Source organism: Sebastes fasciatus, chromosome 19 (genome assembly GCF_043250625.1).
Source record: "Sebastes fasciatus isolate fSebFas1 chromosome 19, fSebFas1.pri, whole genome shotgun sequence".
NCBI lineage: Eukaryota > Metazoa > Chordata > Actinopteri > Perciformes > Sebastidae > Sebastes > Sebastes fasciatus.
Window position 1 is genome coordinate 14,190,482 of NC_133813.1, and position 24,509 is coordinate 14,214,990.

Below are 24,509 nucleotides of genomic sequence, written 5' to 3' on the forward strand. Positions count from 1 at the left end.
AAAAGAAAAAAAAAGTAGACATTTTTTGAGCTGAGACACTTTATTTACTAAACACCTGCAGATATGAGATACAGATATAATATGACCAACCACTCATAGACTCACACAGCTGTTTGCTCATCTTAAAGGGGACCTATTGTGCTTTTTTTTAAGGTGCATATTTGTATTTGGGGTTTCTACTTGAACATGTTTACATGATTTAATGTTAAAAAAAACACTATTTTTCTCATGTGTTGCAGCACCTCCTTTCAACCTGTCTGAAACGCTCTGTTTGAGCTCCTGCGCCCAGTCTGTGCTCTGATTGGTCAACCGAACCAAACTCTTCAGACTCCGCTCCAGCTCCGCTCTAAACCATGGATGTATTTAAGAGAACTGGATACAGCGTTGGAGGCGGGGGCACCGTTAGTTCCTATGAAAGTTGCTCAGCGGCGCATGAAGACAAAATGGCTCGACTTCCGCCTGGAAAAGTACCCAGATCTTGGGCACATGGAACATGCGGAGTAGCGTCCGCTCGGTCACGGGGTCCCAACGTCACGCCATCGTCACGGCTTGCGCTCCAGCCCTCGGTCTGGGTCTCATTCACATGAACGGAGGAAGGGAAATTACTCTGGATTCGGCTATTAGTGGGTTTACAACTATTAAAACCTAATGATTTAAATAAGGGCTATTAGAGTGTTCGTACTGGGGAGTTTATTTACCTAAAAAAAAATTATCCGCTGAGTTACAGACGTCTCTTTCCCAATGTAAGTCTATGGGAAAAAGTATTTTTGGGCCCAATGGCATCACGTGACGGCCACAGAAGTTGCAGTACCGTCGTTTGGCCACTACGAAAGTTGGGATCAACGACCGGAGAGGGCTTTGTAACATTGCAGACCTTTAATATGCACAAAAATCTTTATAGAGAGCCCAAGTCCCGCCTCTTCCAGTGAACCACCATGGGACCTTAAAATAAGGTCCCATGAGGTCTACCGGAGGGGGCGGGACTTTGCCTCTCTATAACACACTAAAGGGAAAAAGCATAATAGGTCCCCTTTAAGAAAGCCTTTAAAAAAAAAAAAACTTTAAAAATGCTTCCAACCTGTCAAAATTAAAAACACTTATGCAAGAATAAATGGATCAAAAGAGATCAGATATTAAGGCTGCACTATAGCGAGTCATGAGTGGCAGAAAATAAATCAAATAACAGAAAGAGAAAGAACAAAAAAGTATTACCAAACCTGTCTTATGGCGCCATCTCCTTCCAAGAAAGTAGAAAGTGTTCTGGGCCTAACTAACCTAATCTAACCACTCATGAAATTACTGTTTCTATGTAAATATATACACACACACATACTTTATACAGTCTTTCTATGAAAAACAAAAAAAATCTTAAAATGTTCTCTTTGCAATATCACACTGGCACATTTATCCCAACTTAAAGAAGAAGTGTGACATTTTTTGGGGAAATAGGATTTTTCCATTTCTGGCGTACTGCAGTGCTCGAAAACAGATGGAAACAGTTAGCCTGGCTCTGTTGAACTATATCAAAGTCCACTTTCAGGGTATCAATCTTCTCATCTAACTCTCCGCCACAATTTGAATAAAAAAAATTAAAAAAAAGCACTTAATTTGACAGTGGGAAAGGATATTGGATGTTGTGAAAAATTAAAGTTAATGGTTCTTTAACCATTCTGAGACCATGCATCTTCATTTAGAGAGTGTGCTGAGGGCGGGTAAAACAAACTAAAACTCACATAATGTTCCTTACAAAAAGATTACATTCTGCATGCTGTACTGAAATGAGGGAGATAAGGAGATAAGGACCCAGGGCGGCTCACAACACCAACACACAGATGAGTTTACTCCAATGACGGCACAAGAATCTCCTTAAAAATAACTACACCAGCACAGAAACATGTTGTTGACACCTTGTTTGCTGTTTGACCAGCTTAAGATTTTTCCTCAAAAGAAAAAAAAAAAATATGTATAGATAGATGGTGTAGTGTGTGATACTGAGAGGAGGAGGCAAAGCAGAGGAATGTAGGCTCTGAATAGAAGGAGGAAACAGTATGGCAGCATGGCTTCACTCTTCTTCTTCACGTCCCTCGTTCGTCCTAGAAGAACCGACCAGAGTACTGCCTTACACTGAAACAAGAGACAGATAAAGGTAAGGGCATTACATGATAATATTAAAGGGATAGTTCGGGTGTCTTGAAGTGGGGTTGTATGAGGTACTTATCCATAGTCAGTGTATTACCTACACTAAATGACGGTCAGCACGCCTCCAGCTTGGAGAAGCAGACAGGAGTTACTACACGGAAGCAATGCAATGTACTGCTGTGGACGGGGACGGCAGCAAAACATGTTTTAGCCACCTAAAAGAAAGGCCCACCTAAAAAAAATCGATATCAGTTTAATTGTACGCTATATTTAGAATATTTTCGCCGGTTTACCTCGCCATCAGACAGCCCGTTCCGACAGGTAACTGAATCTGTTGTATCCATCTATGCTCTCGCCAAAGCCACCAGACTCCATGGAAAAAAACTGTAATTTTACATCGCAGAAAACAGGGGGTTGCTGGTCTACCGCTGCCTCGATCGGTTAGTTTGTGCTATTGTGTGACTTTTGGTGAATCCAAACTAACCACAAACAAACTAACCGATCGAGGCAGCAGGTAGACCAGCAGCTCCTGTGTTCTGCGAGGAAAAATTACTGGGGTTTTTTCTCAATGGAGTCTGGTTGCTTTGGCGGGAGAATGGGTAACGGCTTCTGTTCCGTCAGAAACATAAGACTGTATAGCTGTCTGACGGCAAGGTAAAGCTGTGAAACTATTCTAAATATAGCGTACACTTAAACTGATTTTTATTTTTCTAAGGTGGCCTTTCTTTTAGGTGGATAAAGTACTTTTTGCAGCAGTTCATTGCTTTTCTTCCTCATGTCTGTTTCTCCAAACTAGGGGCCGTGCCAACCGCCATCTACTGTAGGTAATACACCGACTATGGATAAGTACCTCATACAACCCCACTTCAAAACACCCGAACTATCCCTTTAAGAATATTATTTGAACAGGAACGTGCCATGGGTCAGGAGATGTTAATGCTGCAAACTGTCAGACATTTCTCATGTGGAGCACAATTGTAAGGTATAAAAAGTATGCCAAGGTCAAGGCTGGAAATAAATTATGTCTGCAAGAAGCAGTATGACTGCTGAGACCAGCTTAGCCATTTAGTGATGGGGGGGGAAAGGGAGATGTCTGTGAACTGAAAAGCTCTTCAAGATGAAATACTGGTGTAAGAAAAAAAACCTCAACACCTTTATGTTCTGGCATAATGTGCAGAATTTGGACATTTATCTCAAGTGGTAAAACACTTATTTCTGTCAGGTTTGCACTTAAGTTTAATAAAATTAGGGCTGAGGCTAGTGATGATTTTCATTCTTCAGATCCTCACATTTGAGAAGCTGAAAAAATATTTTGCCATTTTTGCTTAACAGATGATTAAAAAGAGAAATCCATTATCAAAATGAATTAGTTTCAGCTCTAAATTAGCATGTTTTTGTTACTGATATTGGTCAACTTCTGCTCCAAAAACATAGGAAGTAGTCGTAATAATAGTACAATTAACATAACAGCAAAAGGGTTATTATACGTTTTATGTATTTTATGATTAAGTGTGTGTATGTTTCACCTGGCTGTGACAATAAAGTTAAGTCAAAGCTATTTAAACGCAGCAACTAAAAAACTGTTTACTTCCAAACAGTGGTGGACGAGCACGCAGGCCATGAGTGGAGCCCACACTGCTCCAATGAGATGAGCTGTCTGATGGAGTCACCGGAGCACATGCCTGTTCTGCAGCAGGTACTGGGCGTTCTGGATCTGGTCCTGTGTTCCTGTGATGGTGATGATGCGGTCCTCAGAGCCCTCTAGTGGTTCATCAATCTTGATGGATGCCCCTGACTCGTGGCGGATCTGCTTGATCCTCTGGCCGCCCTTACCGATGATGGAGCCAGCCAGCTGCAAAACAACCACACAGGACGATAGGAAATGGAGCGAAAATGTCTTTTCTGAGTCACGTTTTGTTTTTTTTGAGAGCGAATAAGATGTCTTACTTACATCTTTTGGGATGGTGACTTGTGTTGTGATGACTGGGCCTCCGATGTCACTGTATGAGCTTCTGCCACCTAAAGTCAGAGATGAGAAAAGAACATTTAAATTTGCCTTTAACTAAAGCATGCAACAAGAGGAAAGGAAGACAGTGAGAATAATCCATCCCCACTCACCAGACTGAAAGTGCTCCCAGGAAGAATTGTTGTCTTTGAAAACATTGGAAAGGAAACAAGAAAGTGAAAAATGAAAATACACCACAGGGACAAAGACAAGAGGCAGAGTGATAGCCAATAAGCAATACAGCAAAAGACATATAGGTCTCCCCACTGTGTGCTCTAACAAACAGGAAAATTATGTTTATTCTTTGATTTAAATCCCTAGGGTGTGGTGACGTGTCATAACCTGCTGCCACGGCTTAACAATAGAGGTTAAAAGGTGGCGAGCAACATGATCAGGCAACCGGACAGGTTTTAAACTGAGCATTACAGTTCATTCATTAATCAACTTTTTCTCTTTAAAATGTTTTAAACAAATGTCAGTTTAACCCAATACTACAAAACATGCATCTAGAAAATAACATTCAATGAAATGTCTGTTATAATCATCCATTATGTAGTCTAAATACTGTATGTACAGTAAGTCAAAACTGAAACAGGAAGTCAGTTTTGCAAAATAAAAAAGGAGGCAATCACAATTTTGGTATTAACTAAGATTTACTTTTGTGTTTTAAATGGTTTAGATTATACACTTAGGTACACCTCTATAGTCTTTTTGTCCTTACATACATGAGGTGGGCAGAATATTAGAAACAGAACAGCTGTATTGGATCAGTGATTCCCAAAGACCGGGTCGGGAGATTTTCTAACAGAATTCCTTCCAGTCTTCTATTTAACATTTATATCTGCAGTTCACCTTTGAGCCACATGAGTGAGCCTGAATGTTCGTATTGTTCTGATAATTATAGCCTACCGATAACACTGAATCGAATACGCAAGGGATAACGTACAGCGAGCCGGTCATTGTTGTGAAATAAACCTCCGACATCAGAACTGTTCCCATAGCAACGGTCTGCTATAGAGAAATAACAAACTGCAGCCGTGTAATAATAATAAAGGCTAGCATACATTCTGTTTGTTTTCATGGTGTGATAAAATTATTACAAAACAGGTGAAGACAAGTGCAGGGACATAAAAACCAAGAGATATTATATAGAGAAAGACAAATAACAAAGAACAAAAACAAAACAAGGGGACAAAAGCAGAGTGAAGAATGTGTGTGTGTGTGTGTGTGTGTGTGTGTGTGCGTGTGTGTGTGTGTGTGTATGTGAGTGGCATTGAATGAGGCTAGGTGGTAATACATATAGCTACTCTTAAATACACATATTCTGTACATAAACACATCTATATAAATAAATAACACCAATACTAACAACAATAAGTGAAAACCAAAAAAAAATAAAAAAAGTAAAAAGAAATAAAAAAAAAAAGTTTTAAGTTAATTCAAAGATCGTTTGTTTTACTAATGAGGGAAAAAACGAGAGCCTGTTAACGCCGACTAAATGCATTTATTTGGTCTCATATATAAAGCTGCATACCTTATGTATGTAAATAGGGTGGATATCATATAATGTAGTCCACTACAACAGCAGCTTAACTATGACCTCAGTAATAAACATGCGGTTGAATTTACACATTTACAACAATGTTACCAAAAGCAGAACATTATGAGCTTCGTGAGGATAGATGTTATGTCAAGGCTGTTGTATTGGACTGCAATTGACTGTACAGGTGTACCTAATAAAGAGGACACTGAGTGTATGATCCAACTGTTGACTTGATAATCAATGACACAGACTACTGTATGTGGTTGCCCCTACTGTACATAACATGTCTGAAAGGAATGGTGGTCGAAGCTATAGTAATAAGACCCAAGTTTATTTTCTTGAAATAACAAATATCAACACTCACCATATCCACCTCCACCCTGCATTTTCAGGATCGATTGGAGAAAAAAAAAAAAAAAAGGTAAACATAAAACTGTTTTAATGACGTAATAATGACAGTGTGCTACCAGAAGCTTTAATAATAAACCAGCACTACATGATATTAGGAGTATCCTGGTCAGTACTGGGAGGATCATTTAGTATCCTGAACAGGATTCAGCCAGGTTCTGAGTCTGTGCTGATTCCACAGCATTAAGTAGTCCCTGCACATTTTTCAGTGACATTCATGCTTCAAATATTCCATTCCACTTTATCTGAAAGGTACATTATTGGTTAGAAATCAGAGGCCTGCAGGCCACTGAAACAATCTGAAGCAACTCTGCGATCCACCCTGAGACAACGAGTGTTTCTGGGATCATTCATTTGAATAAGATAAAGCTGACAATGTAAGGGTGTTTCAGCAATAATGTAATGGTGATAATGTGACGATGGCTTGGCTGACCTGGCAAAGCACCTGAAAGCGTCAGCAGTTATACCTGTACTTCGAGTCCAACATGTCCAATCTGTTGGCATGAGCAAGACTTGCAACGGCTGATGTAAACATGTTGGTGTGCCATCTACAGGCAAGGACAGGAAAAGCTTCTTCAGATTTGCCACTTGCAGGCAATAAGTGTTAGGACTGCATTTTTATTTTTATTTTTTTCTAGCTGGTTTGTAAGTTTTATATTTTACAATTTATTGGGGCCCTTCTGTGTGGAGTGTGCATGTTCCCCCCATGACTCTAAATTGCCTGTAGGTGTGGACGTGAATGGTTGCCTGCCCTGTGATAGTCTGGCGACCTGGCCAGGGTGTACCCCGCCTTCGCCCAATGTCAGCTGGGATCGACTCCAGCCCCCTCCCCCCCCCCCCGCTACCCTGAATAGGATAACCTGTTACGGATAATGAATAATGAATGAATTTAATCCTGCATGAGTTTCTATTCCTATTAGACATTTGTGTTAGCACATGAATTCCTGAGATATGGCCAAACACTTTGTTTTGTGAAGTCACAGTGACCTTTGACCACCAAAATGTAATCAGGTCATCCTTGAGTCCAAGTGGACGTTTGGGCCAGATTTGAAGGAATTCCATCCAGGTGTTCCTGAGATGTCACGTTCGCGAGGATGGGACGTACAGAAGTACGTACAGACGGACACGAAAACAAATAAAATAATGTACAATGTAAAGATGAAGGTTGTAAAAGGACGATTCGTCGTGGAACTATTTCACATTAAAGTAGTCACAGGTGGCAATTCAGACATCTGGACTTCATAATATTAAAACTTATGTAGTACTTTAGAATATAGTGAACCATGATAATTTAAACTAATAATTAATTGCTCATATTTAGGACATTTAAATGCACAGTGATAGTTTACCTTAACCCCATAAAGCCATTGACTATTAAAACTGTTAACAGAGCAGTGGAAATTAGAGCAAGGTCACACCATAACTAAATAAAAATGAAGTTATTTGAGCATGTAATCACTTTAACAGTAAACCAGATGTTGTCTTTATTAAGCTTTTAGATTAGTAAAACAATGATAAGAAGATAGCCTTAGATAATAAAAGAAGCTTATCGTGTGTATCCTCTCTTGAGGCTCTCACTGCTGAAATTCATTTGTATTTTGATAAGAAAAATGGTCTTTAAAAGTGAGGCTACATGTCTGATATTTATGCTGTTCTGAAAATCTCAAGAATTCATCGGCGTTTATTCAATCAAATGTATTCTTCACCTTCTTATTGAAACTATTTGCTTGAAGGAAGCCTGTTCAGGAATTGCTTTGGTTTGCAGCTCAAGTTCATTTGCTAGCCCGGTGGATCTCTGGACTACGTACTCGGCTGCTCTGTGGTAACCACGGAGACAACTGTTGCCAGGCAACAACAGGCCTAGATCAGTGTGCATACACAGTGAAAAAAAGCAGCACAGTGTCCATGCCTCCGTGCTTGTACTACACTCAGAAAAAGCAATTCCAATCACCTCGTCTGAAACATAATTCACAGCTACTACACACAACCGTACAGCCTAGCATGAAGCAGCACCTGTAAACACTGACGGCACTCACCATGCTGTCATAACGGTCTCCTCCTCGGCCTCTTCTGTCACTGCAGACACAAAGGTAGGCATTAATATAGTTTCTCTACCATAGAGGACACTTACAGCATACACCAAACTCCTTGTATGTGGAAAACCTACTTGGCAATAAACCAGATAGTGATTCTGTATGAAGCAGGTCAGCGCTGTTAGATTGGTATTTAGAAAGCTGTGAGTGTGAAAGCACATGCAGACTGTACAGATGACCTGTGATCAGACTCTGAATCAGGCCTGGTGGGTTGACATTCTGCTACCGAGCAACTTACACTCATCTCTGTCACTCTGCTTTTGACAAACATTTAATTATTGACAATCTGCTCCGTATTCACCTTTGTCTGTCGTCCATGCTGCCGTGATAGCTGCCATGTGAGAACCGGTCTCCCCTGCAAACAATGACAGACAAGGAAAGTGTGTTGGATAAATAAAATATAAAACTGTGTTTAAACAATGGAATAAAAAAAATAATAATTTTTGCCTTTTAGTTCTGGTCCGATTTAGGGCTGTTCTTGACTAAAGAAATTCTTAATCGACTAACACTCATACGATTCTGTAGTTTTTCTCCACAAAGAATCACACAAAAGCGGCACTTTAAATCTTGTGTTTACCGGAGATGTGCTCAGAAGTTTCTTCAGCATTCAGCATGAAAAAAGCATAAAGAATCCACAAGAAATCTTAGTCGACTTATGAACTAAGAGGGGGCAGTCCTAGTAGTACAGTTCATATTCACACAGAATTTTTACAAACTAACCAAGTGCTGTGAGCATGAAGTCATCTGGACTGACTGGTAACTCATCGATCGGACCGTTTTGGCAACTGGCATCCTGCATCGCTATTAGGGCTGCGAAACCAGACCGTAAAAAACTTTCAATGACGTACAAACCAAACTGTAGGCTTGTTGAACCGTTGCAACACTATTAAATACAGGCCCGCTAATTACTTGATGAGGTGCCAGAGACATAGAAGAGGCATTTATCTGAGCATAGACCTACTTCACTATTAAGTAGCCTGCCTTATTTCATTTAGTATAGAAATATCATTCATTACTATCAACCAATCAGTTTATCTATTTATATATTTTGGAGTCCAAACACATTAGAAATGGTTATGTTTTTATTCTCCCCAATGTGCAAAACAAACCGAACAGTACAAACGTGGGCTTGTTGAACCGTTGCACCACTAATCGCTACATGGATCCACGTGGGGAAATCAAATTCTGGTGACTGAAGGAAAAAATCATGCATGCGCCTTTTGAGAATATTTATCTTATCTGGTGTCACAGACAAAAAATAACTGATTATGAGCATTATTAGTCGAAACTGCAACTGAACCTTGTAGATCATCAATGACAAACCCACAATAATGGGAAGAAAAAGGCTCTGCTTTCAGGCTTTTCCGTGGCGGAAGATTTTGACAAATCACAGGCCACTTCAGAGAGGGAGCATTCCTATTGGCTGTGCTCCGGCTGGTGGGCGGTGCTTGGTATTTCCTCAATAGATCTCAACATGGCTTCCGGGTCACAAACTTTCTCATTTTACAGCTAAACAGTACACTACAAGATGTTTCTGAAAACATTTGAAGCGAGAAATAAGCATCACCGTAACAGAATATTGATTCATATTTGATCAGCGCTGCCTAGTTTGACCGTTTGGTCAGACTCCAGATCAGCTCTGAGTGATTGTTTTTCTCCGGTCTGTGAAATCTTGCAGATGCCATTAGGAGCACCGGAGGACACAGAGGAACATGATTTTTTTCAGATTACCTGTCTCATGCACTACCGTCAGGATATAGTGACCGTTTTATAAAAATAACTGTTTTTAATCGTACGTGCTCCATTTCTACACGCTGCAGCGTTAACAAACCAAACAGGTTAGAGTGTGAAAGCATCCACAGTTAGTAGGCCCCTCCTCACCCTCCTCTTGGCGGCGGTGGCGGGGGAAGAGGCAGATTACGTGCTCGGCTGCCCCCTCGTCCACCTCTGCTCAGCGGCGGCGGAGGACCCCGACGGGGGCTTATGTCGTCGTAGTCCCTTCTGGAGGGAGGCATGGGTCGGTTGCCGCGAACGGGGGGCATGCGCTCAAAGCCCCCACGCACACGAATGGGGAAGCCGCCGATCGGCCGTCTTCCTCTCTCCTCGAATAACATGGTGAAACCGCCGTAGTCGTAGGTCTCATCGTAGAAATTAGGGTCATAAGGCTGAGCACGACCTTTGATTGGCGCCTGCAAAATGAAAGAGAAAAGATTGTAAAAGGCTGCTCTGTTCTGAAATAACTGTTGAAATTAGCTGTAAAGCACATAAACTTTTCTATTCTGAACATTTAAAGTAAGATATATAATAGCTTTGTTTTCTACTATTATAAATTCTTCAAATCATGATTGCTACCGACATATTCAGATTATAAACATGTGTGTGTGTACTAGATATGTTTATTATTTATATACAATTGTTTTTACATGTTTTTTAATTTCTATTCATTTTCTTTATTATTTCAATTGTTACTCTGAATGTATCTTATATTTTTATTTACTCATTATAATAATACTAATTATTATAATTATGTAGTTAAAGTATATTTGATACAAGGGAAGGTTCATTATCAATAATATATAATTACCACATTTTTCTCTATAATTATTCATTTCTTTTGTTATTTTATTTTTCTGGTTTTAATATTTGTTTTAAAAACAAAAAAGAAATGTTGAAATTGAATTGTAAAATAAGCCTTTCACTAATAAAAAGAAATCTTAAAAAAAAAAAAAAAGAAGATATATCAAGTTAAAATTCTGGACTTCAGCGTCTAGTCTTATAACTACATGACTGTATAAAGTGTATTGAGGCTTTCAGCAGATCTCAGAGATGTAAACTCACTTCTGACACCAGCTCCAGGATCACTTTTATACATTCAACGACTCGTTCTGGCTTTCCTCCCACCAAGACCACTCTGTCAGTGGAGTGTGGACAGCACTCCTGGAACAGCTTGATGGTGGTCTGGGTGTTCTAGTGCACGGAGACACGAAAAGTTCTCTTTTCATACATGTATGTAATGTCATTATTGCCACAAAAAAAAAAAAATGATGATTATAAAAATTCATCTCCAGGCCAACTGTTGGTGCAGAGCATCACGGCGAGGCTGCCGCTAATCTGGACTCTGTCCTACCTCTCTCAGCTCCTTTATCTTGGCACCTTTTACCCCGATGATGCCCCCTGCCAAACTCTGATGGATCAGCAGGCGAAGCTCAGAGTCAAAATCAATCCCACTGTAATGCTGGTACTAGAGAAACACAAAGCTAGATCAGTGATGTCAGTAGGGCCTGAAACTCTTCCCAACGTCGATTCATTTACTCTATGTTGGAAATGTGGAAAAAACAACAACAACGATGACCATCCTAAATGAATGTCTGTTCAAGAGATAATAACTTGGAAATTCATTACAAGCTTATGATATGTGCTGTTAAAACACTTTGAATGGGAGAAGTATAGATTAGGGCTGTAAAAGTTAACGCGATAATAACGCATTAACGCAAACTCATTTCTTTTACGCAACTTGTGATTTTTAGGTTGTAGCGGGCTCAGACAACTAGAAAACTTAAGGAATCCATCGGTACCAACCATGTCATAATAGCTTGTCGCGAAGGAGGCTAAATAACGCTCCAAACTTACGCTAAATTTTAGCAAGGAAAAACTGTAAAGTATATTTGTTACGTAAAATAAGTACGATTGTTACGTAACTGGCGTCCGGAAGTTACGTAAGAAAAACTATAATTCAACTTTGACCTGGTTTCACACGGGACATTAACAGCAGCCTCCTGGGTGGAAGTCCTGTGTTTGACCCATTCATCACCCTGACCTCCTCCCTATACGGACTTCCATGGATTATCATTACAAACATATTTGTGATATGTCAAAAACAAACAAGAAAATATGTTTCCTTCGCAACATAACTCACAATGCAGTTTCATCGTATGGGAATGTAATTTTTAGGAGACAGGGCTGCCTTTCTCATCATGACGGACTGCAGAGCATGCAGCATCTGTTTTGTGGAGCAGTTAATACTCTAAAACATTTGCAAAGCCATTTTTTAATATATACATGCATTGTTTAGATCCATGCAGTAATCATTTTGGCAGCTATTTTAGATTTAGTCTTGGTCTTAAGATGAAAATGCTTATTGATTTTAGTCACATTTTAGTCATTTTTTTCCTTCATAGTTGTAGTCGACAACTCAAAATGTTTTAGACAAAATGTTCTGTTTTAGTCATCAGATTATATTGAACATTTCAGTCAATCTAGTCTTGCCAAAACCAATCATTTTGTCATTTTAGTAAAACTTCATCATCATTATTTGATGAAAAACACAGGTTGAATTATTATGAATGGAGCTTTACTACTCCGAGTCCTCCTGACTGTGCTGTGTGGTTAGTGAGTCGCACCCACCCGGCCCATTATGAGCCAATCCACACTGCCTAAATATGAAAAAATATGCATTAATCCACCACCCGAACCCGACACAACCCAAAAGTCACAAACTTTTGGTAAAGTTTTTATTTTTTAAACTACATTTTAATCTGCTCTTTTTCATCAACGATATTGCATGTTTGATATCATCACCATTAGTGTTTAATGACGTCGGTGTCTTCTCATCTTAGTCATGGAAAAAAAAAAAAAAAGGTTGTTTACGAACACTTCATCATAGGTGTCGTTAACGAAATTAACTCTGCATCCATGTTTTCAAACTAGCAGACTACTTCATCTTCTCTGCCTTTGATGGCGCATCGCTACGTCAGAGTGGAAGAGCACAAAACCAAAGAAGGATGCGAATTGTGCTTCTAACTTTGCTCTCAGGTCCTTGTGCGTGTGCTTCACACAGGGTACCTTTAAAGCAGCAGTGGGTAGAATTGGAGCAAATATGATTAATAAAAATATTTTTATAAAACGGTTACTAGTTTTATAAAAGCTACTTTTACAATTCTGTTTATTCCAACAGGCAATGTCATTAACCATCCTGAACTGCCCTCTGTTCACGTACACATAATTAACATAGTGGCTCACCTCCTCTAGAGTTGGTATGATTTTCAGCAGAATCTCTCCAATGGTGTCGATGCTGGCGTTCACACTCAAGATCCTGTCAGGAGGCATTTTAGTCAAAAGGAAGCAAGGCATTACAAAGGGGACAAAAAGTAGAACACAAATCAAAACCTCGACAAAAAAAACAAACACGTGAGAAACAGTCCAGTAAACAGCAACATACGAGAGGTTTCAAAATACAAAAAGGAAAAATGAAGACTGCTGCATACTACGCACAATTATAACTTTTCCCCAACACTACACTGATTAAATAAGAAGCTGACATGCACTCAATCTAAAATTATTTTCAAAATAAGAGAAGCCTTGGGAGGATGGGCAGCTTCAGAGCGGCTCAAATTAACGTGAGACTGGCCACACAGAGTTGGGGGGGAGGGGTGAGAGAGAGAGAGAGAGAGAGAGAAGGAGAGAGATCTTCTAATACCATCCCACCACCAGCAAGTTGGGGAAAAGGAACGTAACAAACTCAAACATAAGCTCGCCATGACAATTGCGCCACCAGCACACCTTCTCATTGTGACCAGGGGTTGTGGAGGAGGGGAGAGGTGGGGGAGGCTTGGGGCTGAGGTGAGGAGGAGACGAAGAGTTACAGAGCAGAGGGGTTGAGGTGGGGAAGGAAATGTGAGTGGTTACCATCTACTCTGTGGTACAGGACAGGAGCAGGGGTGGAGGGGTTGGGGGGGAAGAGGGGGTTATGAAAGGTTTGGCAGGCAGCTCTGATCCGGTGTAGCCTGAGAGAAATTTAACAGAAGGGATGCAGCACAATGAAATAAAGACACAACTAGGGCTGTCAAAGTTAACGCCACTAATTTCTTAAATGCATTCACTCAGTTTTAAAGCTAGAGTGAAGATACTGGCATCATATGAAACTAGAAAAACTAAAGAATCCATTGGTACAAACCATGTCATGCTTGGTTGTTGCGAAGAAGGCTAAGTAACACTCAAACCTTCGCTACATTTTGGCGAGGAAAAAATGGCTAGGCCACATTTTCAAAGGAGTCCGTTGACCTCTGACCTCAATATATGTGAATGAAAATGGGTTCTATGGGTACCCATGAGTCTCCCCTTTACAGACATGCCCACTTTATGATAATCACATGCCATTTTGGGCAAGTCATAGTCAAGTCAGCACATTTGCCAGTGTTTGCCATGTTATGATTTGAGCATATTTTTTATGCTAAATGGGGTTTCTGGACAATATTTGTCATTGTTTTGTGTTGTTAGTTAATTTACAATAATAAATGTATACATACATCTGCATAAAGCAGCATATTTACCCACTCCCATGTTGATAAGAGTATTAAATACTTGACAAATCGCCCTTTAAGGTACATTTTGAACAAACAAAAAATGTGAGATTAATTAGCGATTAATCCCGATTAAATGTTTTAATCGATTGACAGCCCTAGACACAACATTAATGAGTGACAAGAGTGGGGGACGGAGCCTCCAGGCAAGAGCCAGTGCTCTCTCAGAAATCATGGACAGTGATGCGGACAACAGTGGGGGGGGGGGGGGGAGGTGGAGGAAGGGGGGGGCCAGGTGGGCCACAGAGGACAGAGCGAGAAAAAGATGTCCACAAGTTTTCATGGTAAAATTAAACATCACAGCAAGGAAAAACAACATCCAACAGCTGCGGTGCTGCTAACCATTAACTACTTGGTAGTGGGTTGTCAGTGGTTTGCTGCATGGACAATAAACTGTAATGACAAAAAAGTCCAACTCAATGGAGATGCTTAAAATGGACATAAAAATCAAAAGGAACAATACACGTGTCTTACAAGTGGAGCAGGGGGGTGTTTGGGGGGAGGAGGGGGTGGGGGGGGGGGGGGGGAGTATACTGTCATGTATATAAAAAAATGAAACAGAAGGCAGGTTATCAAAGACATAGTGTTTCACTGTTCTAATCAGGCAGTGAGGCAATAACTGGTGGGACATACCGCTCTGGGCCACTGCTGTCTGGGACTGATACACTGGCATTGTACTGCATGGGCCGAGGTGGTGGTGGTGGTGGTGGTTGTGGTGGTGGTTGTGGTGGAGGAGGTTGGCATTGGGCAGGGGCAATCAATCACAAGTTAGGTGCCCATTTAAGGAGGGGCACGGTTTATGGGCGGGGCCAACCCGGGAGTGTCAGGTGGGCGGGCGGGCGGGCGGGCGTTCAGGGGCGGGCGGAGGTTGGGCCAACGTCAAGGTGGGCAACGCAGGAGGGGCATGTCGATCCAGTACATGGGCAACGGAGGAAGGTGGCCAAAAATAAAAACAACAAAGTAAAGGAGAAGGGAAGAGGGGGGAGAAGGAATACATTTTTAATTGAATACACGCTACACGTTGTCCCAAAAGTGAAATGAGAGACTTGAAACTGTGGTGAGTGAAGAAGAACAGGAAGTGACCTGGACAAAGATATAAAAAAAAAAACAGTCTGGAGATTTACGTCCCTGAATATCCACTCAGGCTTTCAGGCACCTGTTGTCACTTCCAAGGTCAAACATAGCTTCAACACTGTAAGGGAATCAGGTTGAAACTCACAAGAGGACTGGAAATCCAACTGATCTGTCTAACAAGGACCTTCCTTCCCTGTCCACATGAGCCTACTTGGTTTCATCGTTTTAGAAAAACTGATCTTTGACTAACAGTGCATGTCAATTCTTGAACCTGACGGGAAGATATTGGGATTGTTTCTGTGGGAATCCACTGAATACGGGGGGTTGACTTAATTGGAATTTAGGTCTGGATCCTTTTAATTTTATTACCCAACTAAATGTGCTCCACAGCTGCAGAAGGGTTAGCCGCATTTTATCCGTTTACTCACGTCTGTGCGTAAGGCTTTTATGTTCTTGCCACCCTTTCCGATAACAGCGCCGGCATTCTGTGAAGAAAAAGAAGGTTTTCCTTAGAAGTAATAATCGCTTTGATCAATGGGGGTGGGAGGAAACAGCAGTGTGGCCCGACAACTAACGCGGCCCACTGTGTGAATGAGTCTTTACTTTGCTCTGAAGCAGCACACGCAGCTCCACCATCTCGTCAGCGTTGCGAGAACGTTTGAAGGCCTGCTCTTCGTCCATGTCCTCAGCTGGGCGTTTACCTGAGAGGGAAGACAATTCAGGTTAAATCTGAGCCAGGAAGTCATTTTGGATGAAGAGACGTAATAACTTTAACGCCACTCTGTAGAATTTGACAATTTTCAACTCTGGCACACCAGTATGGCAGTAGAGGTGTAAGAACAATATCGATATGCGAGTATCGCGATATTATGTTTTGTGATACTGTATCGATTCTCCAAAACGCTTTATAGGTACTGACATCATATGAAACTAGAAAAACCTAAGGAATCCATTGGTACCAACCATGTCATACTTGCATGTCACAAAGGAGGCTAAAAAAAGCTCCAAACTTGCGCTAACTTTTGGCGAGGAAAAACAGGCATGTCCATTTTCAAAGGGGTCCCTTGACCTCTGACCTCAATATATGTGAATGTAAATGGGTTCTATGGGTACCCACGAGTCTCCCCTTTACAGACATGCACACTTTATGATAATCACATGCAGTTTTGGGCGAAATCCATGTCGATTTTTGCATGTAGTAGAAATGTGTTTCTAAAATGGTGTATTTGAATATTTCTGCATACTGGGGTCCTTAAACAGTCTTGGGATTGCATAAATTGGGTATCGCTGTAAAGCTGAGACTCTTGTAGATCCAATGAGTCCAACTGTATTCATGTGTGATGATGTTAGTCCCCAGAGTAGCATTTTCAAATAGTGACTTTTATTTACTACGATTTTATACATATGGTGTGTCTTTATGACCGTTTTCCTAAAATCAGATTTAAAAAAAAAAATCGCAATATATCGCCTTGCTTACAGTATCGTCATATACACTCACCGGCCACTTTATTAGGCACACCTGTTCAATTGCTTGTTAACACAAATAGCTAATCAGCCAATCACATGCATTTAGGCATCTAGACGTGGTGAAGACGACTTGCTGAAGTTCAAACCGAGCATCAGAATGGGGAAGAAAGGGGATTTAAGTGACTTTGATCGTGGCGTGGTTGTTGGTGCCAGACGGGCTGGTCTGAGTATTTCAAAAACTGCTGATCTACTGGGATTTTCACGCACAACCATCTCTAGGGTTTACAGAGAATGGTCCAAAAAAGAGAAAATATCCAGTGAGCGACAGTTGTGTGGACGAAAATGCCTTGTTGATGTCAGAGGTCAGAGGAGAATGGGCAGAGTGGTTGGAGATGATAGAAAGGCAACAGTAACTCAAACAACCACTCGTTACAACTAAGGTATGCAGAATACCATCTCTGAACGCACAACACGTCGAACCTTGAAGCAGATGGGCTACAGCAGCAGAAGAACACCCGGTACTAGCAAGGTGTACCTAATAAAGTGGCCGGAGAGTGTATATCGCACTATATGGAATCGTTATCCCTGTATCATGATACTTTACCTTACAATGCACAGCCCTATATGGCAGTATAAAAGACAGCAATCTTTGATTCTTCAAACCTTTCCATGATTCACCAGGATTTATCTAATTTTATAATAACAAAATATTGCTTCCATCTACTATAAAACACATGGTGGCTAAAATTTAGGACTGCGCCGCCATAATATTTAGAAAACAAATGAGCCAAATTATCATTACTAGTAGCCACATCAACTGAAGGGTTAATAGAAGTGACAAAAATATGAATACATGGCGGACCGTGCTACAGTATGTTCCACCCCAAGAATGGGTTTCATTCAGCAGCCAACTGTATCCTGGACTACATCCAGCACCACCATGTACCCTTCCTGGATTAAAACACGGGCAGATCTGCTCAGGGCCCACCGAACAGCAGTATCTTGGACAGGAGAGTCCCTCAACCATCTGACATGTCCACATGCTATGTAGTGCCAGCCAGAAATGTTCAGTTTTTTCTTTTGTCCTCCCTTGAGCGAACTAATTAGCCCCGTACATCTACACACCGTATTTCACACTGTATTTCAATTCATTCTCTACTAAATGCATGACTTAATTCATGCAGTTTACATTATGGTCACACATGGCTGATCAAAATGAAGATGTGTGTGATTTTACCATTAGTGTCAGTGCCGAATGAGATATCTTCGTCCTGCTGATCGAGTTTCACCTCCATCGTTTTGCACCTGCAGTGGAATGCAAACAGGCTCCTCTCCCTGGATCTGCTAAAAGAGAGGGGACGGCAATAATACAATCAGCCGGGCTACATATACGGAACAAGCAATGATACATCTAATCAAATATTTCTGATTAGAGATCAGTTAGTCTGCCAATCATTTTCTGAAGTAATTGATTAATGATTTGGCCAATAATACATAAGAAAATAGTGCAAAATGTCCCGTTCCCACATGTTTCCATGTTCATTTGGGGTTTAACGATATGGATCGATGTAGGGCTGACCAAAATGCTTCGAAGCTTCAACCGTTGCCATTGTATTCAACCTACAAGTCACTATTCGAATGCTTTTTTATTTTTTTATATATACAAGTATATAATATTGTAAAAATCCTAAAATAGCCCATGAAATAAGAAATAATCCCACATCATTGGTTATTATTCTCAGATGGATATCACTGTGTTCAGTAGTCATCATTTTTAAAATTATTTTTTAAATTCCCATGGCATGTCTGGGTCACCATTTCCATCGAAGCGCACCTCCTTCCTAAACATTCACTGCTTAAACATGTGAAATGTGTCACTTTATAGTGAACAAACAGGTCTGCTTTTATGCTTTTTATTAAAAAGAACAAATTGTTTTTTTCATTTAAATATCTGGAGGATCCCAGTAATAAAATAATCAAATCATATATTTGTGTTGATATAAATGTAACTGATTGTTTTAAAAGGGGACTGTTTGTAACTTCTTACACGTATAAATCAATCCGGGTCGGTGTCCCATGCGCGCGCGCGTGTGGCTACGCCGTTCAGGCTCAGACTCCAACACAAACCACACAGAAGCCAACACTAGGATCAGCATTGATTCATGGAGAGACCGTCGTCTTGTCAGCTAAGCAGGTGAAATATAGAGTGATATTGTGGTTTTAGCTGACGTGTGTCGCCTCACTGTGTTGAGCGATGCTCGTTCATGTCTATGTAGAGCGAGCACAAGCGCGAGCCCGACGCTGACTTTCGTTTACTTAACAGCCACAGGTGTCGCTGTTAACAAGCATTTCTGATTCTTACAAACAGTCCCTTTAAATCGGGAATATGATATTGTCTTGTATCGATCGCAGGCCCCTGATTTAGATTGAATAGAAATATATGCAAATATCGTATCATTGTCCAAATAAATCTATATAACATCGTATCGTGATGAAACGTGATTTACACTCTTAATGTCCATGTGATGTCTTCAAAAATGTCTTGTTTTGTCTAACAAACAGTCTAAAACCCAATACATATTCGGTCTACTACCACATAAAATGAGGAAAAGCAGAAAATTAGAAGTTGAAAAGAGAAACCATTATTATGTAAGTAATTCTGCTCTAATTCTGAAAATAGCTGAAAAGTGTGAAAAGACAAATCATATGAAATCACAAGTCAAGTATGAATGCAGCAGCATGAATGTTGTCTGGGTAGTTCAGCAGTCAAAATCTAGGACTGAACACTTTAAATATAGTCTCAGATGAACTCTTACTGTACCTATGCAGCCCACCTACGTGCAATGCCCACTGATGCTAGTTAAACACTGCAAAAGCAGGTTGGACTGCTGCAAGCATCACTCAATTCAACTCAATTCAATTCAATTCAATTTGCTTTATTGGCATGACTGTCAGGTGAACAATATTGCCAAAGCGTCAATTCAATAATAAATAAAAATTAAAAAAATAAAATAAAAACAAAAACATATATATATATACAATTTATTAAGCAAATTACAATATAGATATTTAGAAAGAACATGCATGTAAATGGAAGAAAACAATAAAGAAGTAATCAATGTCTGTTGTGTCAATAAAACAAACAAACAAATAGAAAACAATTAATAACAATATATTGCAATATCAAAGAATAAATGTAAAAAAAAAAACATTTTTATTTTTCCCCACTCACAATGTTGTTTGGTTAAGATTATCCAGAAGTCTTTATAGATATTTAAAACAATATCCTCCTCACAAACACTAACCATACACTTCCACGCAACACACACACACTTGTCTTTTTTTGATATATTGACTGTATTGTTATTGTTGTTATTTTATATTTATATTGTTCTAATTGTTTGTTATCACTATTATGTAGTCATATTATTTCTTTATATTAATCTTGTCTCTAGGTGGAGGCTTCAGATAAGCCCAGTGGTTTATTTTGCCTCTTCCTGCACTGTATATTATTCTTTTTTTTTTATGTTGTGTAGTCTTAAATTGTGCAAAAATAAATAAACAAATAAACAAATGCCCAATGTGCAAAAGCAGGTTGGACTTTTCTTGCATGCATCCCTCACTGTACTGAGGCCTTTGCTAAATTACATGGAGATGCTGATCAACGCCTACATAGCTAAAGAACTAGCAGCACTGCATTTCATTAATTCTCAAGAGCATTTGCAGCTACTACCATGCATAAAGGTTATTAAAACACATATAGGTGCGTTATTGTTAAACACAATAAGCAGTTTGTGCAGAAAGCATTTAGGTGGAGGTAAAAGGGAGACAAATGCAAAACAGCTACTGCACATAAAAGGAAACTGCACAACACTGAAGAGAAAAAGGTGTTAGTCAGCTGAGCTGTGTCAGAAGTTAGCTATCTTCTTCTGCTAAATTGACATGACTTTGCTGAGCTACCAGCTCTGCTAAGCTAGGTGTGTTTTGATCTAGGCGTGTCAACCAGACCAGCTATTACAGTGCAACATCCACTAACATGGGACAACACAGCTATCCTTGTAAATGTCAGCTATGTTTATACAAACCATAGCTAACAAACAGGCTAAATACAGAGCTGACAACAATATTTAACAGTTAGAAAAACACACAAACCTGCAGCAAAGCAGCCACGTTCACTGCGGTGCTCCACGGTTTCAGCATGGAGAGAAGACACACACAGCTCGGTGGTTTGTTTAGTTATACTTCCAAGACAGCACGGGCGGGCGGGGTTAACACAGATTACATTCACAGAGAGGAATTGATGTAATTTGAGCAACGCTGAGGAGTTTATCAAACTCACCCCTTAAGGATTTAGGGTATTTTTGTCCCAAATTTCGGCTCGCAGGCAGTACCTCCTCTTAACTCCGCCCCCCTCGGCTGACACCCTCATTACTATCTAAACAACCACTATAAGAATAAGGGTTTTTATTGCCCTGAGTATAGACTGTCAGGCTAGTATACATAGGGGCTCCTTTGAATTCCACAGGTGGGTCCCACTTCCTACACATCACTCTTTTAATTACTTAGCTATAGTTTCTCCTCTGTTTTATTTATTAGTATGATTTTGTGTGCCCTTCTTTGTAAAGCGTCCTTGGGTTTCTGAAAGGCGCAATATAAGTCAAATTTATTATTATTATTATTATTATTATTATTGTTAATGCTACAAATTACCATAAATCTAACCAGTTTTGAGTACAGCATGAAGTTCATTCAAAGTTACAAAATTAAGTCTGATTAAATCTGCAGTAGGCAAAAAATTCCATAATAACCTTTCAGCATATTGTAATTCAAGTGTTCTGAGAGAAAACTAGACTTCTGTACCTCCTCATGGCTCCGTTTTCAGACCCAGTTGCTTTAAAGGGACTGTTTGTAAGAATCAGAAATGCTTGTTAACAGCAACACCCGTGGCCGTTAAGTCAAAGAAAGACAGCGTCGGGTTCGCGCTTGTGCTCGCTCTACATAGACATGAACGAGCATCGCTCAAAAATCAAAACAGTGAGGCGACACACGTCAGCTAAACCCACAATATCACTCTATATTTCAGCTGCTTGGCAGTAATGTTAGCTGACCAGACGACGGTCTCTCCATGAATCACTGCTGATCCTAGTGTTGGCTTTTCCTGCTTCAGCCTCCCGACCGCGGTCGGAAGGAACAGGGGAGACACCGGAGTTTTGGTCAGAGGCGATAACATTTCTCGCTGCGGAGCCCCGTCACTTCACAAGACACGGGAAACCTCTGTTGGTCTGGAGGAGCTGCAGCAGTTATTTCTGCACAAACGTCCACTGTACATTTACTAGATATTCTCAGAGCTACGAAGTCTCCTACAGTGTGTAGCGTGCGCGCATAAACGTGAGAGTGGAGCGAAATAGCGAGAACGAGCGCAGTGTGTGAGTGAAAGCAGGCAGGCAGAGGAGCAGAGGAGCAGAGACTCCGGCCCTGGAGACCAAAGCTACGGTCTCCCCCGCGTCCTCAGACAGTGGCCAACACTGCAAGACTGGCTTATAGATATAACTTTGCGGTTTTGGTGCTTCCGTGTAGTTTGTGTTAAATAGGCGTTATCAGCCGCTATAAGCCCCATAGATGTGGGTCAATAAGGGCCTACTACACCCTCTAGTATGTTTTATCATCTATTCACATGGTAGATCACTGAAAGGAGGTAGAAAAGAACACAACAGCGACCTCTATCGACCGTAGTTATTATGACAGGAGCAGAAGCGAAAGTCAGGCGCTGTAGTATAGACAGCGTGAGGGTTTTCACCCAGGAAACCGGAGTTTGCATCCCGTATGAAAACCAAGAATGTGTAGTTGTCTTTGTGTTCGTGGTCATTTCAATCCAAAACACGATGTTTTTCCCTAAACTTAACCAAGTGTTGTTTTTTTTGCCTAAACCTAAAGAAGTTGTAGTTTTGTTGCCTTAATTTAAAGAAGCCTTTTTGTTTGTGTTCAAAACGGGACGTTTTATTCAGTTTTAAAACAAGCTAGAACGTGTTGCTTTTAAGTGCCACTTTCACTTTTTTACAATGTGGGCATAGTAGGCCCCTAATGACCCACATCTATGGTACATACAGCCACTGATAACGCCTATTTAATGGCCTGATAGTTGACTGTCGAATCGGGTGATAAATCACACATTTCTATTCCTATATACACATTCAATGATTATTATCACATTTATTTCTTATACTACTTTTAAGAATCGCTTTTTCTATCTAACTTCTAACTCCTTGCTGTTGTTTTCCTACTGTGGTTCCTCCCTTTCGCTGAGCCGTGGATCTCCCCTTGGTGATGACAGGTCAGGTATTGGAGGCATCCAGATTCCTCTGGGCTTTTCTCATCCTGTTTCTGGGACTTATCAGGGCTATTATCTGGCCTTCTCCTCTTATGGGGGCTGTAAGGCCTCCTGAATTGCATCAATGTCCGTTTTTCAGTTCTCTTTGACACTGTCCAATCACCAGGCTTATTTCATCCTCACAATAATTATGCTGGATCTCGATGGAGGCGAGTTTCATCTTGTTTTTTTTTCCTAGATGGATCAAAAATGTTGTGTTGATTACATCCGAAACAGAGCTATTGTTTGTATTCACTCAGATAAAACACAGCAGTGCAACAGTGTGCACACTGTTGATAATCTATGCATACACTGAGATACAGTGTGGATAGTACAGGATGTAGATCAGTGGGCTTCACTGGTTCAAGACAAGTCTGCCACCAGCTGGTTCAAGAAGAGGTAGGAGTAGAGATGGATGAAGTGGCACCGTACTAAATGCACAAGAGGAGGAAGATCTATTGGTTCTTGGAGCGTTAAACATGCAACTCTTCTTTCTGCATGTGCAAGGCAAAGTTCAAACTCATGTTGCACCTCAAAGTTAAGAACGTCATCTATAGGCTACAAGAAATAGAAAGTTTAAAAAGATGCTTTGAATTCACAAGACACAAACACACAGATGTACAAATCTGCTTTTCTAAGTGCAACTTGATTCACTTTCCTGCAGTGCTAACATGATAAGGCCATGAGATATAGACGCACTAGTCTGACATCAGCAGCTGAAGCCGCCACCTCACTGCCCATTTAATGCAAATCAGGAGCCTGACTTGTGTCCACACTATTTTAAACATCCCTTTTTTCTCGTAGTGTTGTCATGCTCCTTCAGATATAGGCAAGGATCTATTGCAAAATAAAGAGCTCTCTTCCCTCTCCTATACTCTGAGGTTACCATGGAGACAGATATAATTCAGTTCTTGATGTTTCTCATAAAAAAAAAAAGCCTGCGTACATATTTTCATCTGCAACCATAGCGACACTTGACATTGTCAGCGCTATTTGTAAAAAGCAAGTCACCATAGCGACACTAACCATACAGGCTGTGTCATAGATCATGTGT

At 40.5% G+C, this 24,509-nt stretch overlaps 1 protein-coding gene across 4 annotated transcripts; it reads right to left on the minus strand.

Annotated features, from left to right (window-relative positions):
- Positions 1 to 21: 21 nt before the first annotated feature.
- On the minus strand, positions 22 to 21,394 carry hnrpkl (heterogeneous nuclear ribonucleoprotein K, like). Of its 4 annotated transcripts, none has more exons than XR_012591677.1 (16): positions 21,241 to 21,393; positions 18,326 to 18,432; positions 16,225 to 16,322; positions 16,050 to 16,106; positions 15,181 to 15,224; positions 13,208 to 13,280; positions 11,316 to 11,429; positions 11,027 to 11,155; positions 10,070 to 10,377; positions 8,490 to 8,543; positions 8,132 to 8,171; positions 6,052 to 6,067; positions 4,258 to 4,290; positions 4,091 to 4,158; positions 3,728 to 3,991; positions 22 to 2,124 (listed from the first exon to the last, which is right to left on the minus strand). XR_012591677.1 is itself a non-coding variant. In XM_074618189.1 (16 exons), exons 2-16 carry the CDS (start codon positions 18,381 to 18,383, stop codon positions 2,094 to 2,096), a joined length of 1,287 nt encoding a protein of 428 aa, XP_074474290.1. In that variant the 5' UTR covers positions 18,384 to 18,432; positions 21,241 to 21,394; the 3' UTR covers positions 22 to 2,093. The 4 variants fall into 4 exon arrangements, 3 of the variants coding, with proteins under 3 accessions (XP_074474290.1, XP_074474289.1, XP_074474291.1); XM_074618189.1 differs by having other exon boundaries at positions 3,822 to 3,991; positions 11,316 to 11,423; positions 21,241 to 21,394; XM_074618188.1 differs by having other exon boundaries at positions 3,822 to 3,991.
- Between the last annotated feature and the right edge of the window lie 3,115 nt (positions 21,395 to 24,509).

Bases quoted from the DNA above. Each gene is read 5' to 3' on its own strand.
- hnrpkl (XM_074618188.1), bottom strand. From the start codon at position 18,383: ATGGAGGTGAAACTCGATCAGCAGGACGAAGATATCTCATTCGGCACT. The intron at 16,107-16,224 runs GTAAAGACTCAT...TTTTCTTCACAG, and splicing joins GTGTGCTGCTTCAGAGCAAA to AATGCCGGCGCTGTTATCGG. The intron at 15,225-16,049 runs GTGAGTAAACGG...CGGCCCATGCAG, and splicing joins TAAAAGCCTTACGCACAGAC to TACAATGCCAGTGTATCAGT.